Source organism: Gracilinanus agilis, chromosome X (assembly GCF_016433145.1).
Source record: "Gracilinanus agilis isolate LMUSP501 chromosome X, AgileGrace, whole genome shotgun sequence".
In the NCBI taxonomy this organism is placed as follows: Eukaryota; Metazoa; Chordata; class Mammalia; order Didelphimorphia; family Didelphidae; genus Gracilinanus; species Gracilinanus agilis.
In genome coordinates, this window is record NC_058136.1 from 43,136,877 (window position 1) to 43,155,200 (window position 18,324).

General features: G+C 44.3%; 1 protein-coding gene across 1 annotated transcript in view; it reads left to right on the forward strand.

Annotated features, from left to right (window-relative positions):
- The window catches only part of KLHL4 (kelch like family member 4), a 187,280-nt gene that overhangs the window by 140,587 nt on the left and 28,369 nt on the right, over positions 1 to 18,324 (forward strand). The window contains exons 6-7 of the mRNA XM_044682818.1: positions 1,163 to 1,375; positions 11,620 to 11,806. Of these exons, the coding sequence (XP_044538753.1) occupies positions 1,163 to 1,375; positions 11,620 to 11,806 (400 nt within the window). The remainder of the gene's footprint in view (positions 1 to 1,162; positions 1,376 to 11,619; positions 11,807 to 18,324) is intronic.

Sequence of the window (18,324 nt, forward strand, 5' to 3'; positions counted from 1 at the left end):
CTGGAAAGGCTTAGAGGATAGGTGTAGGGACAGAGACAGAATGTGTCCTTCCAGCCTATATATGTACCCAAAGGCTCATTCATAAAACATGGCTTCCAAAGGATAGCTTTGTTTCTGGTTACAGGAATATTCAACCTCATGTGTGGACCATTACAGGATTCTGCTGGCAGGTCTCCTTGCCTCAGCTCTCTCCCGACTCCATTCCATTCTTCATTCAGCCACCAAGTGGTTTTCTTAAAGCACAGGCCTAACTATGTCACACTCCTTTTCAGTAAACTCCAGTGGCTCCCTGTTGCTTCCAGGATCAAATACAGAATCCTGTTCGGTATTCAATCTTCTTATGCCTTACTCCCTACCAATCTACTCTTTGACCCAGTGACACTGGTCTCTTGGATGTTCCATGAGCAAGATACTCCATCTCTCAAATCCAGGCATTTTCTCTGGCTGTCCTCTATTCCTGGAATACTGTCCCTCCTCATCTCTAACTCCTGGCTTCCCTTAAGTTCCAACTAAATTCCTGACTTCTACTGGAAGCTTTCCCTAGCCCCTCTTAATTCTAATGCCCTCGTTTCCTGTTTATCCTATAGGCAGGTTTTTTTGTACTGGCAGGCTTGTTATCTTTCTCAAATTAGAATGGCGAGCCCCTTGGAAGCAGGGATTGTCTTTTGCATTTTCTTTTGTATCCCCAGTGCCTGGCCCATGTAGTAGATGCTTAATCAGTGTTTTTGAACTGACTGTGACTATTCAAGAAGATCCACTATAACATTCTGGAAAAGATTAAAGGCATTGGATTTGGACTCTGCCCTCTAACTGTTCCCATGCTTTCTAGTTCAAGCACTTCTCAGTTACATATAGAAATGATGCAAAGAGTGGTTGAGCCTGGAAGACAGATGGTGGAAGATGTAGCCTCAAGTACCTTCCAGATAAAGTTATGAAGGAGAGGACTCTACCCATGGATCATATATAAACTTGTTCCCCATGGGTCAGATAATCAGGATTGGTTTTTCTCTTTTTCAACCTTTGTCTTCATTTCCCTGCTTCTAAAGTTGGACTGGTTTTTAATCAGCCTCAGGGGCTTGATCCTATGAAATGTTTTAAGATGTACTATTTTGATGTGGAGTTAAAATGTATTTAGTCTCACTAAAATAACTTCCTTTTTCAGGAACACTTTGTAGAGGTGACAAAGAACCAGGAATTTCTCCTACTTCCAGCTAATGAAATTGCAAAACTCCTGTCTAGTGATGACATTAATGTGCCAGATGAAGAAGCTATATTTCAAGCTTTAATGATATGGGTGCAGCATGATTTTCAGAACAGACAAGAAGACCTGGGAATGCTTCTATCTTTAATTAGGCTGCCATTACTTCCACCACAGGTAAGGAAATCTACAAGGATAACAAATCATAATTCCAGACTTAGGCATAATCCAAATCCTTGTTAATCATCTAAATTTTATTCAGAGGATTTCTGGGAATTAACACAGAGATTAGGATTTAATAAGATGAAATCTAAGAAGGCTAAATGTAGAGCCTTATATTTGGGTTCAAATAATCAACTTAATAAGTATAAGGTAGGCTCTCTAGAAAAAAAATCTTGGAGTCTTAATGGATTGCAAGGTGCATTAAGACTTAAATAGTGAAAAAGACATAATGATTTATTTTAAGAGGCAGAAAATAACTCTTCTGATAAAGGAAACATTTATTTATCAATTCTCTATGTATAACCCACCAGCCTGAACAAACAAAAATTAAAATTAACACCAAATTAGAGAAAAGAGTAGAAATGGAAAGATAAGGTATTTAATTGAAGTACTTCTGAGTTTACCTAATTTTTAAAGCAGTTGATAGGAAAACGAATGGAAAAATGGATAAAAGAACAGACGTTAACATAGACCATCACTGTTACTCAAGCAGATTTACTTGTTACAAATCTTGTCACAAGTACTTTACTTGTCACAGCTAGCCTAGAGACTGACTCAGCTAGCAAACTCTTGATCTTCTTGCCAAGTAGATATGGCAGCCAAAGGCAACTGAGTTTAAAATACAAAATAAATGTATTTGTAAAATGTTATGGAGGGGACAGAGGAGAATACAGTGGTGTCAAACTCAAATAGAAATGGATCCCTGTCAGCTAATGATTTAGAAAATCACAAATTAACATTATCTGTGTTGCATTTTGCTAGATATTTCTCAATTGCATTTTAATCTGGTTTGGAGTGGACTAAGGAGTATAAGAAGTGGCAAGTTTGATACCTCTAGAGTAATAGAGTAGTTGGATAAATAGTACGATCTCATAGAATAGCAAGTAGCAATGAAGGAAAAAATAAATGTGTGGAAAGTTTGATAAGAGAGTCATTTAAGCTAGATGACTAGATCATTTAAGGATAAAAAATGGAAATTCAACAAACCTGAAAAACATAAATAATCTGTAATGATTTCCATAATGAACTTGTATCCATTAGTGACAGTGGAACTCTCACATTTGGATTTTAACATCACATTTAATTACCTTCCACAAGGAGTTAAAAATGTCACTAAATAAAAATGGTAGTCAATTATCAAGACTATTGGAATAGTCTGCTAGTTGGTCTCCTTGACCCAAGTCTGTCCCTACTCTATTTCAGCCTCTACTCAATTGTCCAATTGATCTTGCTAAAGTACAACTTGGACCATGTCACCCCTCCCCCCACCCCAAGTCAGCCAACTACAGTTGTTCCCTGTTGTTTCTGGATCAAATAAAAACTCCTCGTTTTGTTTTGTTTTGTTTTTTTAATTTAAACCCTTAACTTCTGTGTATTGACTTATGGGTGGAAGAGTGGTAAGGGTAGGCAATGGGGGTCAAGTGACTTGCCCAGGGTCACACAGCTGGGAAGTGGCTGAGGCCGGATTTGAACCTAGGACCTCCTGTCTCTAGGCCTGGCACTCAATCCACTGAACTACCCAGCTGCCCCCGCTCTGTTTGGTTTTGAAAGCCTTCTGCAGCTTGGCCCCTTCCAATTTTTTGAGTCTTCTGGCATATCACATGGCCCCTCCCTCTATATACTCTGTGATTCAATGTCATTGATTTCCTTGCTCTTCTTCACACACCATCTCCAACTTCTGGGCATTTCCATCAGTTATCTCTCACACCTGGAATTCCCTTCCTCCTCATCTCTGCCTCCTGGCATCCTTCAAGTTTCAGCCAAAATCCTGTCTTCTAGAGGAAGCATTTCCTGATACCCCATAATGCTTGTGCTTTTTCTCTGTTGATTATCTCCACTTATCTTGTGTATAGTGTATTTATGTGTAGATGTTTGCATGTTGTACCCCTCCCCCAGCCATTTAGACTGTAAGCTCCTAGAATGTAGGGATTGTCTTTTGACTTTTTTTATATCACTAGTGCTTAACACAGTGCCTGGCACATGGGATGATGCTTAATAAAAGCTTGTTGACTGACTGAAGATGACTGAAAGTTGGGAGGAAACCAAAACACACAAAAGAAGGAACCTGGGAGATATCAGTAACTGTTGCCCCATAGGCATGCTTTTCCATCTCTATAAAATTCTCATAGAAATAGTCAGCTATATACACACACAGCAAGGGCACTGATAATGACGGTCTAAGAAAAGAATCGGAAAGCTTTGATAGATGTTGTTCTACAACAGACCACGTTTTTACAATCCCATTGACTAAAATCTTATAGAGACTATAACATGTAGAGAATAAATTGAGTCAATTTCAAATGAGACTAGAATATAAAAGATCCCCCTGTGCATACTGTTTGTTGACTTTGAGAGAGTTGGTCATATGAGGCTCTCCTCCAGTATGATGTCTTCAGTGCACATGGAAAAATCATCCAAAATTCTTTGAAAGATTAAAGAGTAGTAATAACTCCTTTGATTACTAATTTAAAGTGATAAACAAAATAGAGAAATACATGCTCGCCAAAGGCATTTGACACCTCTCACAGAGGATATCCAGTTCAGAACAAAATGGAAGAGGAGATATATACACACACACACACACACACACACACACACACACACACACACACACATATATATATGTATGTATGTATGTATGTATGTATGTTCCACATGCTCCTGCTTGCAGATGACATTTTACTTACGACATCTATAGCCAGAATATTGAAGAGCTTCTTAAACTAGGATAAAAATCACTCAAGAAAGGTCAGCCTGGGCCAGCTAGGTGGTTCCAGGTCTAGAAATGGGAAACCTAGCCTTAGACATTTCCTACCTGTGTGACCCTAGGAAAGTCATTTAACTCCAATTGCCCAGCCCTTACCACTCTTCTGACTTGGAATCAATCCCAAGATGGAAGGTAAGGGTTTAAAAAAAGAGTTCAGCCTAACTATCCACATTTAAAAAACCTAAGTAGATGAAGAAAGCCCATTATCTAGATGATTAAAATATATATTCAGATGGACTAGCTTTTTGGTATAACTATATTTTTAATAGACACAATGGATGAACAGTGAAGTGGTTCCAGAATTGAATAGGAGGAGGAGAGTAGCTGGACTGCCTCTTGGGAATCGTGCAGTGCTTTTAATGGCCCTAAGCTTCCAGCTGAAAGAAAGGCCATAGTTTTTAATATTATTCTTCTTCTAGTGAAGTTGTATGGCAGTGAGTCATAGAATACCAGAGAATCTGAAAAATTCAAGTTATGAGTCATCTGAAGGGCAGTGGAGCGATTCATGGTGGGTGTGAGTAGGCTGAAACACAGTATCATTGGGGAATTACATAGAAGAAGTGGCGTAAAGGATGACATCAGAGAGCTATATGAGCAGAAAAAGAGTGAGGTTTAACTGATGAAGAGTCTATGTCCCATTAATGTCCACCCAACATTAGGAAATTTGGAGAAAAGCTCCTGACATGGCTGTCCAACAACCTATGAAGAGAAGATGAAGGGGCAGCTGGGTAGCTCAGTGGATTGAGAGCCAGGCCTAGAGACAAGAGGTCCTGGGTTCAAATACAGCCTCAGACACTTCCCAGCTGTGTGACCCTGGGCAAGTCACTTGATCCCCATTGTCCATCCTTACCACTCTGCCACCTATGAGCCAACACACAGAAGTTAAGGGTGAAAAAAAAAAAGAAATTAAAAAAAGAGTAGATGAATAGGCTCTACTCTGCACTATTGGAGAGAGGACCCATATCAATGACATCACAGATATGTCAAAGTATAGAAATATCTAAGTCTCAGGTGGTAGAAGAATAATACTATTGTTCAGCACCCTGTCCTACTTGGATTACGTCAAAAGTCCTGTGTTCAGTTCTGGGCATGACATTTTAGGAAGGATATTAATAATCTAGAAAGAGTTCAGAGGACGGTCATGGGAAGAAGTTAAAGGGCCTTGAGATGCCATGTGAGGCTATGTGGAAGGAACTAGAGATGTTTATTTTGGAGAAGAGATTTAAGGAGGCACAACAGTCATCTTCTAAGGATTCGAGGGGCTGATACCTGGAAGAGGGATTAAATTTGTTCTGTCTAGTTTTTTTAAAACCCTTAACTTCTGTGTATTGGCTCCTAGGTGGAAGAGTGATAAGGGTGGGCAATGGGGGTCAAGTGACTTGCCCAAGGTCACACAGCTGGAAAGTGTCTGAGGCCAGATTTGAACCCAGGACCTCCAGTCTCTAGGCCTGACTCTCAATCCACTGAGCTACCCAGCTTCCCCCTCTCTCTAGTTTTAAAGGGCAGAGCTAGGGACAGTGGGTACAAGCTGCAAAGATTTAGAATTGATATGAGAGAAAAATCCTACAAGTAGGGCTGTTGAAGAGTCAGATAAGCTGCCTGGGCAGGGAGGGATGTAGGCACTTCCCTAACCCTGTACTTTGTAGAGGTCATGGAGCAGAAGGTGGATGAGCTCACCACTTGGCAGGTATCTCGTAGAGGGGAAGCTTATTTAGATAGTAATTGGACTTCAAAGCTGAGATTCTATGATCCTATGAATTGTTTACCTCAACGCCTAAATTCAGCTGTAACTTAGATGCAGAACTGATAAAGAGAGGGACCGTGGAGGAAGGAAATCACAGCTAATCCTCAGATTTCATTTAATGCCTCAAATTTCAGTTTCCTTCCTCAAGAGTTTCAGAGGCAACAGACCAGATGGCCTCGAATACCATTTCTTTTTTCCTTGTGCTGCCTACCATGTAGGTGAGGTAGTGAGGAATAGCAAAATGGCCAAAAATTCTGTCTTAACAGAAGGGCCCAGGGGAAGCTTGAACCCTGGATAGTAGTAGTTTATATAGCACTTTAAGCTCTGTAAAGCACTTTCTGTGTTAGCTCATGTGATGCTCACATCAACCCTGTAAAGGAGATGCTATTATTATATCCATTTTACTGCTGAGGAAACTGAGGCACAGAGGGGCTATGTAACTTTCCTAAAGCCATATGGATAATAAAGTACCTGAGGTGTATTTGAATCCAAATCTCCCCAGCTCTATGTTGATCATGCTGTCCACTGTTACCTGTAATGACAATTCTTCCTAGACTAGTTTAGGAACTGCTCCGTCATGACCGAGTGCTCATTGTCATGGCAACAAATCTCTGGGCTTCTGATAAAGTGATTCTGTTCAGAGGTTCTTTTGGTCTCACTGAAGAGCAACCAATTAAACCTTTTCCTTTAGAGAAGATTTTAAAATATTCTCACTCACTATCAAGTTGACCTTCCTTAAAACACAAGCCGAAGCAAGATCTGGAGTCAAGAAGACCCGAGTTCAAATCCAGCCTCAGACACTTTCTAGCTGTGGATCCTGGGCAAGCCACTTACCTCTGTCTGCCTCAGTTTCCTTATCTTCAAAATGGGCTGGAAAAGGAAAAGGCAAATCACGCCAGCATCTTTTCTGAGAAAACCCCAAAAGGGGTCACAAAGAGTAAGACACAACTGAAACAACTGAACATCAACAACAACACCCCTACCCCTTTATTCACCTTTGACCTCCAATCAAATAAAAAATCCTCTGTTTGGCTTTTAAAACTCTTTGGAACCTGGCTCCTTCCTACCTTTATAGATACACAGACACATAGATACACAGATATATATTCTCTCTCTCTCTCTCTCTCTCTCTCTCTCTCTNCATTTTATCTTTTTATTGAAAGGCTGAAATATATTTTCCATAAAGTAATTTCTAAAGGAGTAAACATCAAATCTGTAGTATAAAACTTGTTTGTTAAGTTTCTCTCCCTCTCCTTCTCTCTCTGTCTCTGTCTGTCTCTGTCTGTCTCTCTCTCCCTCTCCTTTCTGTCTGTCTCTTCTCTCCCTGTGTCTCTGTCTCTCTCTCTCTGTCTCTCTCTCCCTCTCCTTCTCTCTGTCTCTATCTCTGCCTGTCTCTCTGTCTCTTTCTCCCTCTCCTTCTCTCTCTCCCTCTCCTTTCTGTCTCTCTGTCTCTTCTCTCCTTGTGTCTCTCTCTCCCTCTCCTTCTCTCTTCCTCTCTCTGTCTCTCTCTTTCTCTCTGTCTCTGTCTCTCTCCATCTCTGTCTCCCTCTTCCTCTCTGTCTCTCTTTCGCCCCCTCTACCATCCAGTAACACTGGCCTCCTCACTGTTCCTTGCAATAAGCAATCCATGTCCCAGCTCCAGGCATCGTCAGTGGCCACCTCCCACACCTGGAATGCTCTCCTTCCTCGTCTCTGGGTAGCCTGGATTCTCTGGACTCTTTCAAGGCTAAGCTAAAGTCCCACCTTCTACAGTCCCTCTTCCCTGTCCCCCTTACACCAGTGCCTTCCCTGGGATTGCCCTTCATTTCTGCTGTCTGTATTTGCTTTGGATGTGGTCGTTGGCGTGTTGTCTAGCCCAGTGGACTCGGAGATCCTTGAGAGGAAGGACCGTGGGCTTCGGGAAGTTCTTTATGCCAGTGCTCAGGCCTGGGGTGGCTCCTAGTCAGAGCTTAATAAATGCTTCTGAACTTGACTCCGTGAATTCCTCAGTGTTACAGCACACACTCCAGCGCAGCCTGATTTTACAATTACATGGTTGTGTAGATGAGGAATACTAGAGAGAGGAGGGCGCTCTCTCTCTCTCTCTCTCTCTCTCTCTCTCTCTCTCTCTCTCTCTCTCTCTCTCTCTCTTTCTCTCTCTCTCTCTCTCTGTATCTGTATGTGCACACACGTATACAGTACATGTCTGTGTACATCATATGTACCTGTGGATGCATACATATGGCTCTATCCACAGTAAACCTAAGTAATCAATCACTATTCACATCTGAATACTGGGGCTAGGACTTGGGAGACTAGAAACCTACTGTAAAAAGTTAAAAAATAGAGGGGCAGCTGAGTGGCTCAGTGGTTTGAGAGCTAGACCTAAAGACGGGAGGTCCTGGGTTCAAATCTGGCCTCAGACACTTCCCAGCTGTGTGATCCTGGACAAGTCACTTAACCCCTATTGTCTAGCCCTTCCCATTCTTCTGCCTTGGAGCCAATACACAGTATTGCTTCTAAGGGCTTAATTAAAGAAAGAAGTTAGAAAACAACTATTTCTTTTTTCTTCCCCAACAAACACTAATTATAGCTAAAATGGAAAACAAACCTGACTGTTAATGTAATGTTTTATGTTGCTAAGTGCCCCGTGTTTTACCTGATTAATTTATTATTTAGTTAGTTCCTGATTTGATTCTATAGAGATGCCTGTTTGCTTGTAAGGTCTAGCCTGGGACAGTGCAGGTGTGGGTTAAGAGACACTGGGACGGTCTTCCTGCCCCTCAATGAAAACCAGCCTGGAGGACCAAGTCCAGGACCTTTGCTATGCAAGGCACCTGGGATAAACTGATGGACCCTCATGAGGACAAAGCAGGATTTCAGCAAAGCCCTTTGGGGGAACTTGTTCATTCACTCACTAAGTCAATCAGAAGCCTTTATTTGGCACCTCATACATACCAGTCACGGAGCAAGGAGCTGAGATGACAAATTCAGTGAATGAAGCAATCTTGGCTTCAAGGAGATGACATCCTACTGAGGGAGACAATAACTATATAACCATCTCTCTCTCTCTCTCTCTCTCTCTCTCTCTCTCTCTCTCTCTCTCTATGTCTCTCTCTCTCTCTCTCTATGTCTCTCTGTCTCTCTCTATGTGTCTGTGTCTCTCTCTGTCTGTGTCTCTCTCTGTCTCTCTGTCTCTTTCTCTCTTCCTTCTTCTCTCTTTCTTCTCTCTCTCTCTTTCTCTCTTCCTTCCTTCCTCCCTCCCTCTCGCTGTTTCTCTCTTTCTCTCTTCCTTCCTCTCTCTCTCTCCTCTCTCTCTTTCTCTCTTCCTTCCTTCCTCCCTCCCTCTCGCTGTCTCTCTCTCTCTTCCTTCCTCTCTCTCTTCTCTCTCTCTCTTTCTCTCTTCCTTCCTTCCTCCCTCTCTCTGTCTCTGTCTCTCTGTCTCTCTGTCTCTACACACACACACACACACACACACACACACACACACACACACACACACAAAATATAAAGTGAGCACAAGACACATAAATGAGAGAAAGGGGTTAAGTCCAAGCTAGTTTGGGAGGGAGGGCACTAGCTATTGGAAGGATCAGGAAAGGCTCCACATGAGAGAGGGTGCTTCGAATGTGTCTTAAAGAAGAGGAAGGCTTGGTGAGACAGAGGTAAGAAGGGAGCACGTTCCAGACACAGGGGAGGGCCTCTGAAAAGAGACCCAGGTGGAAGATGGGCTATCCGAAGAGAGGGATGGGCAGATGGGCAGTTTGGCTGGATCACAGAGCTGGAGAGGGTGAGGAATATGGAAAGAGACTAGAGGGATGCCTTGGAGGCAGGTGTATTTACAGCTTCCAAAGACAAACAGAGGAGTTGATATTTATCCTAGAAGCAATGGGGATCCACCGGAGTTGTTTGAGTAAAGGAATCACATGGTCATATTTGCATGGAAGGAAAATCATTCTGGCAGTGAAGTGGAGGAAAGACTGGTGCGAGGGGACACCTGAGGCAGGGGGACCAATCAGCAGCCTGTTGCAATAACTTCGAGGAGCGATGATGAGGGCTTGAACCGTGGAAAGTGGAGAGAGTCAGATGTGAGAGACGTATGGAGTGACCGAGAAAGAGGAGTCGAGGGCAAGGCCAGGGTCACAAGCCGGAGACACTGGCGGGATGGTGGGCCTTCAACAGAAATCGATAAATTTGGAAGAGGAGAGGCCTTGGAAGGAAAGACAGTAAGTTCAGTTTTGGACGTGCTGAATTTGCGAGGTCTCTGGGGCAACTGGAAATACAGGACTGAGGCACGAGGAGAGACCGAGGCTTGAATCTGCGTGTGTAATGGATGTGTGTGTGTGCATGTGTACATACACACACACATTTTTATAATTATATAGACTGTACATTTGGGAGCCATCTATATAAAGATGATAGTAGAACCCCTGAGAGTTTATGAGGTCCTCGAGAGAGAGCGTAGAGGGAGAAAGGAAGAGGGCTTAGGCCCCAACCTTGGGGAACATCCACAGCTAAGAGACTGAGGAACTGGCACACAGGAAGGAGGAGAACCAGGTCAGAGTAGTGTTAAGAGAACCCAGAGAGGAGAGAGTGTCCAGGAGCAGAGGATTGTCAGCAGGGTCAGGTCCGGGAAGGACTGGCATTGAGAAGAGGACGTTAGATGGCGCAATGAAGAGATCCCTGGTGATTTTGGAGAGAGCAGTTCAAATGTAGTGATTAAGTCAAAAGCTCACTTGCAAAGGGTTGAGAAGTGAGTGAAAGAAGCTACTGAAGTGGTTGTCAGGAGGATTGATTGAGCTCATGTCCATAAAGCCTTTCAATGGCAGCTTTTCTCATTTTCTCCATTTTTCTTTCTCATTTCAATAAATAAATAATTTTCTTTCCTAGAGCTAGAGAATGGTATAAATTTTATGGCTGGAAGAGATGTTCGAGATTGTCTGGTGACGGTCATTCCTTTTATTTCAGCAAGTGGAAGCCCACCATAGGGAAGTGATTTCCTAAACATTACATAGAAATTAAGGGCATGGGATTTAAAGTGGGCGCCATTTGTATTTTTCAATCACCGCAGTGCTGACTTACATGTTGTGTCACAAAATTAGCAAAAGAAGGGGGCAGCTGGGTAGCTCAGTGGATTGAGAGTGAGGCTTAGAGATGGGAGGCTCTGGGTTCAAATCCGGCCTCAGACACTTCCCAGCTGTGTGACCCTGAGCAAGTCACTTGACCCCCATTGCCCACCCTTACCACTCTTCTGCCTTGGAGCCAATACACAGAAGTTAAGGGTTTAAAAAATATTTAAAAAATAGCAAAAGAAAATAAAGTACCCCCCCCAAAAGAAGGAAGTTCTATCAGGGATAGAACCAGAACTCACATCTCCTCCCGCCGGGATAGTTCTAAATCTAGTGCTTTTGTCGTGCTCTATTTTAATTTATGGCTTAGACATTGATACTTCCAAATATTTGGGATTTCCTCTGCATGGATACTCTGTTCACTGATACAGATTGCAAGCCTCCGTACTTCCATGGTAGATAGTCTTCATGAGTTGCTGTTAGTAAACCCCTCAGAGTTGTCTAGGCAGGCCGCTTCCAGGAGCATATCCCAGAATCCTTTCACTTCGGTTGTGCTCTATTGGTACGTCCTTTGAGATGCCCAAGGGAACGTGTGAGCAGGATGTTAGAGAAGGTCACACACCTTATCAATGTTTTTCAGCTGCTGGCCGACCTTGAGAATAATTCTATGTTCATGCAAAATCTGGAATGTCAAAAGCTCCTGATGGAAGCTATGAAGTATCATCTCTTGCCAGAGAGAAGGTCCATGATGCAGAGTCCTCGCACCAAGCCACGAAAATCTACAGTTGGGGCCCTGTACGCTGTGGGAGGCATGGATGCGACCAAAGGTAACTGGGGCAAATTTAGTCATTCCAGAAAGTAGCCATATTGAAAAAGAAAGTGAATCTCTCCAAACCGGGATTGAAGTCTGCGGAACAATGCTTTGGCTGGGGGTGGGGGTGGGGGGTGGAAAAGGTGCTCAAAGGGCTTTTTGACATCCATGACCCTCATTTTTCCCCAGCTGTCCCCAGAACCTTCCCTTGGCATCAAGAAGTACCATTAAGGAAAATAGACCAACACGTGGGTCCATCTGACAATCCAAGTTTCTCTTCCTGTGCCCTGGCAGGAGAGAAGGGGGGCATCTTTTGCTGCCAGGCCTCAGAAGGCAGACTTGGTCCCTACAAGGATTCATTGGGCCAACATTCCTTAAGGGCCTAAACTGTGTCAAAGGAAACAGTCCCTGCCCTGTTTTGAGGAGCTTTCTCACATTCTCGAGATCACATCGGCCATCTTTCTTCTGTTCTCCTTTCTGTCCCTGAGGTCATCGGGTAAATTGTTCTCTTCTTGGTGCTTATTTCTCTCTGGAAACCCCTTTAACCCAGACATTCCTGAAGCACATTTTCCAAAGTGCCGAAACTTGCCTTTGGTGTCAGTGTTCCATTTTGGTTCTAGAACTTGGAGAGATCTTTGAGAGAGATTTCCTAGGCCAGGGGTTTCCGCCCCCCCCCCCCCCAGGGCCACGGACTTGGATTTTTAAAAATAATTTGATAATTGTATTTCATTGTAGTTGATTTGCTTTGTAATGCAAAGCATTTAAAAACCTGATTCTGAGAACTGGTTCGCCAGTCTGCCAGAAGGACCCAGGACACAACAAAGAGGAAGAATCTCTCACCTGCTTACTCTAACCCTTTGTTCTACAGGGGGAGACTGAGGCCCAGGAAGGTTGGTAGTTTGATCAATTTATACAAGTAATAACAGGGTTGGGATTTGAACCCAGGCCCTCAGACTCCAAATCCAGCTAAATCTCTTTCAGTTGTGCCAGGGGGTTCCAAGATGCGACCGAAAGGTTCAGAAGTCTGTCCTCAGGACTCAGATGGAAGCCCTTCGAAGGCTTTGAGAAAATTATAATTAAGGAAACCGAAGCAGGCAGAGGTTAGGTGACTTGCCCAGGGCCACCTAGCTAGTGTGTAAATCTGGATTTGAACTCAGGTCTTTCTGGCTACAGGCCTAATATGCTATGCACTATGATGCTGGCTAGCTACCTACTCTGCAGAGGACTGAGGCCCCTTGCTCACTCTCTGCTTTGAGATGCTTATAAAATTAAGATGTGAAGGAAAACAAGGTGTTGGAAAAGGGATGGGAGCAATTGAATTCAGCACCCTTCTTTCCCAGCTCTCTCTCACCCTCACCTTTCTCTCTCTTGAGTGTGCAGAGAGGGCACGCTGATCAAGGGGCACCAAGCCAGGAAGCAGAAGGACCACACTGGATGGCTGAGTCAGGAATCCAAAAGATCTTAACAAGCTAACGCTGAGAAGCCCAAGTTCAAAAGGAATACATTAACATCTTCCACTTATTTTGAAAAATCAACTTTCTAAGTACAAGATAATAATAATGGTAGTAGTAGCAGGAAGGGGCCATGTGGTGTAGAAGGCCAGGAAGCCTCAGGTCCCACCTCTGACATATCCTGGCTCTGGGACTGTAACCAGTTCACTAGAGGAGGCTGCGGTCAGATTATCTGAGTTGCAGAGAAGGTGCCAACCTGCAGAGAGAATGGGAGTTTCCTTGCCACGATGAAATCACAGGTCCAGTACCCAGCTCCGTTAGCATTTATATCATGCTTTAAGATTGGCAGAGTGCTTTATGGATGTCGTTTCCTTTCATCTTCACCACGATCCTGTGAAGTAGGTGGTATTCATGTGAAAAAGATCTGGAGGTCCTAGTAGACCAAAGCTCAATAGTGAGTCAGTTGTATAATATAGCAACCCAGAATGCTTCCGTAAGGTTGAGCTGTATTGAGAGGAATAAGGAAATGAGAGCTCCTAGTCAGATTGTATTTGGGTGCCCCACTTTAGGAAGGCCGTGGATAAGCTAGAGAGCATCCAGAGGAGTGAAATAAAAATGACGAAGGGTCCTGAGTCTGTCACATAAGGCTCGAGTGAAGGGCCTGCGGATGTTTAGCCTAGAAAAGAGAAGATTTGGCCAAGAAGGGGCAGGGCATGATGGCCATTTTCAGTCTTTTAAGGGCCCTCACAGAAACAAAGGAATTGGGTTGACTCTGTTTGGCCCCAGAGGTTGGAACGAAGAGGGTTGGGAGTGAGGGGGAGAGAACAGGAAGCCCTTGTGAAGTATCTGAGGGACTGTCCTGTGGAAGGTGGGTTAGACTTACTCTCTCTGGCCCCTCAAAGGCAGGACGGGGAACAATGGGTGGAAGTTCCAAAGCGGAAAATTTAGCCTTGGTGTCAGGAAAACCCTCTTTGTCAATTAGAGCTGTCTAAAAGAGACCCAGGTCCTGCCTTGGGGGGAGGGGAGCGCCTTCTTTGGAGGGCTTCAGGAAGAGGCCACGTGTGGGTGCGGCACACACCCTGGGCTTCTTCTGAGGGCATAGGTTGGACTAGAACACTGACCGGCAGTTCTCTGTTCTGGGTTCTCTGGGTCTGAGAGGTTCCTAAGCTAGAGAGACGCCTGGGCACAAAGCAGGGCTCAAATCCCAACTCAGACGCTTAGTATCTGGGCATTCCTGGACTAGTTAACACAGCTCTGAAAGCCTCAGTTTCCTTGTGTGTAAAATGAGGATAAGGTCAAGTTGAGGCTTAAATGAACATCCCAGGCGTAAAGGCCTTTGGGAACCGTAAAGCTCTCCTCCAGCTTCCTGTTTCTTCCTCGGTTGTCCACGGTGTCTCCCCACACTAGACTGTGAGCAGTTGGAGAGCAAGAGCAGGGCCTGCGTCACCTTTCTCTGTATCTTCGGTACTTAGCGCAGTGCCCAACACGTAGTAGGTGTTTCACAAATGCTGCCTGACTGGCTGGTTACAAACTATTAGAGTCCCCGTGAGGAAAGCCTGTAGCAGCTGATTGGGGAGGTGATCACACATTCACTGCATTATCCATCAAAATCAGCCCATTTGGCGAGCTCCGCATGGAGCGGCTCCTCCTATGTGGCTCTAAGTCATCCACGGAGGATTTCTGCTGTCAGAAATGGGCTCTTCCTCTGCTCTGTCGCTAGAAATTGGACTGGCTCATAAGAAACATGCTACCGAGTCGTACGGCTCGGAAATGGAATTATCCCCAGAGCCCACGGGATTACCTCATGGGCCACTCACTCTTCCAAAGAGGACAAACTGGTGAGGGAGAGGCCCGAATGAGGTGTCACTTAGTGGCCTGTGATTGGATTCCATTTGGCCACAGAGGGGGGACGTAGAATAGTGCTTCAGTCACTCCCGGGGCACATATCCCGAGTTTCCAAGGAGAAAGAAGCAGCAGCGTTGGGGCTGTTGAGGAACCGCTAGATGGGACATCTGGAAGAATGACTTCAAATCTTTCCTCTGACACTGATTGGCCGTGTGACCCTGGGCAAGTCACCTAACCTGTCTGAGTCACAGGTTGCCCATCTAGAAAATTGGCAATAATGAGAGCCCCTACCTCCCTGAGCTATTGGGAGCCTCAAATGAAAGACTGCATGTAAAGCACTTTGAAAGCTGGGCAGGGATAGGGACACGAGAATCGTTACCATTTTTCTTTGAGGCTCAAAAGGGAGCTGTTATCATTATTGAAAAAAACAGCAAGGTTGTGGAGCACAGTTCGTGCTCATTCATATCTGTGAAACTTTCCCCCATGTTTTCTATACATTAATCATAAGAAGTTCACCCACCATACTGGAAGCCTGCCATAGATTCCAGTGAAGCCCAGAGCTCTGGATTGAGAGGCAACAGATCTGGGTTCTAGTTTTAACCTTTCCATTAGTGAACTGCGTGAACTTGGGCAAGTCACTTCCTTTTGGGGGTGAAGTTTCTTCATCTGTAAAATGGGCACATATGTGAATTAGATGATCTTCCAAAGGTACTTCCCAGCACTCTCATAACTACTGTTACTACAAGTAAATGAATGCAAGGCTACAGAGGAGGGGCCAGAGGTGGGGGAAGCATGGCCTGATTAGAACAGAGGGAAACTGCTTTGTAGAGCACCTCCTTGTTAACTACTGACAGCTGAACATTTATTTTTATAAAACATTTGCCACTGAAAGAATCATCTACCTGATTTACACTTTTTACAAATCTGGTTTGCAAGAACATTTCCTGGTAGTGTCTCTTTTCACTTCTCTTTTTAAAAGTGTTTCAGATGCTTCGTATTGTTCTGATGTCCACACGAAAACTGGTGAAAATAGGGCAAGCGTTCAGAGCGGGGCCCGTAGTAGGGAGCCGGTGCACATTTGCAGAATGAAGAAAAGATAAGGGGCTAACCAGCAAAGGGGCAAAGTAGAGGGGATAAAAGGCTTTGGGTTTCTTTTAAAAAACAGGTCAAGGAAACTGCTAAAACAGATGCATTCTAAGCTGCAAGCATCCTGGGGAAAATAGCTGCTGCTGCTGCTTCTTCTTCTTCGTCTTCGTCTTTGTCTTTGTCATCTTCTTCTTCAAACAAGTTAGCCAGAAAATCAGGGCTGGGGAGAAGTTTTAAAATTGAAGGGGGGGCATTTTTTGCCAGGGTTTGGGGCTTTTCTCCTGATGGGAATTCTGAAAACACATCCCTATACAAGAGCTGCACCCAAGCATTTCTCATTCAAGGTGTGCTTTCCCGAATAGCCTCCACGAGAGGGCCAGAAAGAATCCAGCTTTTAGGAGGCAGCTCTAAGCCAGGTAGGCGTGAGCCACAGGGAGAAATATTAACAGCCATGTTAATGGGTAGAGGTATGGACAGACATTCCCTCAACTACAAACCATCATAATTAGGAGCGTTTATGGCTGAGGCGAGTGGCACTAGGTGGGTCCTCACTACAGGATGGAGGGGGGGGGGAGGGAGTGGACCTCGGCCTCTCCTGCTGAAGCTCCAGGAGGCTGGCATGAGGCTTCCTGTTTTAACTAATTATTCTTGCTAATGAGATGCTAAGCGATGCTGTTTCTGTACTGCTGAAGGACTGCAAGTGCTACAAGCACCCTCCAAATTGAGCACCCTGGGGCAAAGTGCCACACACCCATCCTAGTTGTGGCGTTGTCTACTAGTCGCAGGTGAGAAGTGTATGTGAGACCCTCTCCCTCCACATCGACTACAAATACTGGGATGGGGGAGGGATCTTTAAAACGGTCACAGAGCGAACAAGTAGACTTTTCTGGGGTGATGTTGTTGGGTGTTGTTTGCAGTACAACAGTAATGTCCTTATATTCTCAATAATTATGATATCCCCTACCCTTCATGATGAATTACACTAGCATGATGGGAAATTTCAAACATCAACATAATTAGGAAGAAGTACAAGACTGAGAAAAGGAGAGACAAGTAAACAGAGAGGGAAATCAGGGAGACTCAAAATGAGAAAACTAGATATTTTTTTAAACATCCAACTGAGTAAAAATGAATTGCTTGAAACAGTAGATAAAGGGGGTAGGTATGTAACTTGGGGACATTAAGAAGATCTACTCAGGGGGCAGCTAGATGACTTGGTGATTGAGAACAAGGCCTAGAGATGGGCGGTCCTGGGTTCAAATATGACCTCATATACTTCCTAGCTGTATGATCCTGAGCAAGTCACTTAACCTTCATTGCCTAGCCCTTAACTGCCCTGCTGCCTTAAAACCAATACTCAGTATTCTAAAACAGAAGGCACTTTTTTAAAGCTATACTCCCTTGAAGAAATCTCTGGACTCCAATAGGGGAGGGAGGAGGATGCTCTGGAGCATGGAAAAGACAATTTGGATCAAGATAAATGCAGGCAGAAATAGAAGGGATGTTAAGAACTGAGCTGTCAGAGCATATGGACAAGGTGGAGAGGAGTGGAAATGGATTAAGGATTTTAAGGAACAGATTAAGAGCCTGGCATGGAGACACCATGGTGTCATCCGCTCCCATGGGTTCAATTATCATCTCTACGTAGACGATTCGCAGATCTATATGCCCAGGCTTTGTCTCTCTTCTGAGTTCCAGTCCTATGTCGCCAGTGGCCCATTCGACATCTCCGACTGGGTGTCTCATAGGCATCTCAAACTCAACTTGTTTCAACACATCCCTTTTCTGACGTTCACTGTTACTCTCAAGGGTACCACCAGCCTTCCAGGCTGCCAAGCTTACAACCCTGGTATTGGTCTCCTCAAATTCTCATCCTAACTCACCCCTTAAATTCAGTCAGTTGCCAAATCTTCTTGTTTCTCTCTCCAATGGCCCCTTCTCTCCAGGCACACAGCCAATCCCCACCTTATTTCAGGTCCACACAGCACCTCCCTTGGGGACTATCACAACAGCCTCCTAATTAGACCCCTTGCCTCGAGTCTTCCCCACTCCAAAGTACTCTGCAAAATAACATCGCTGCTAAAGCTAGAAATGACTCGGTTAGCTGCAGTCCCCTATGACTCTCAAGATCATACATAAACTCCTCCATTTG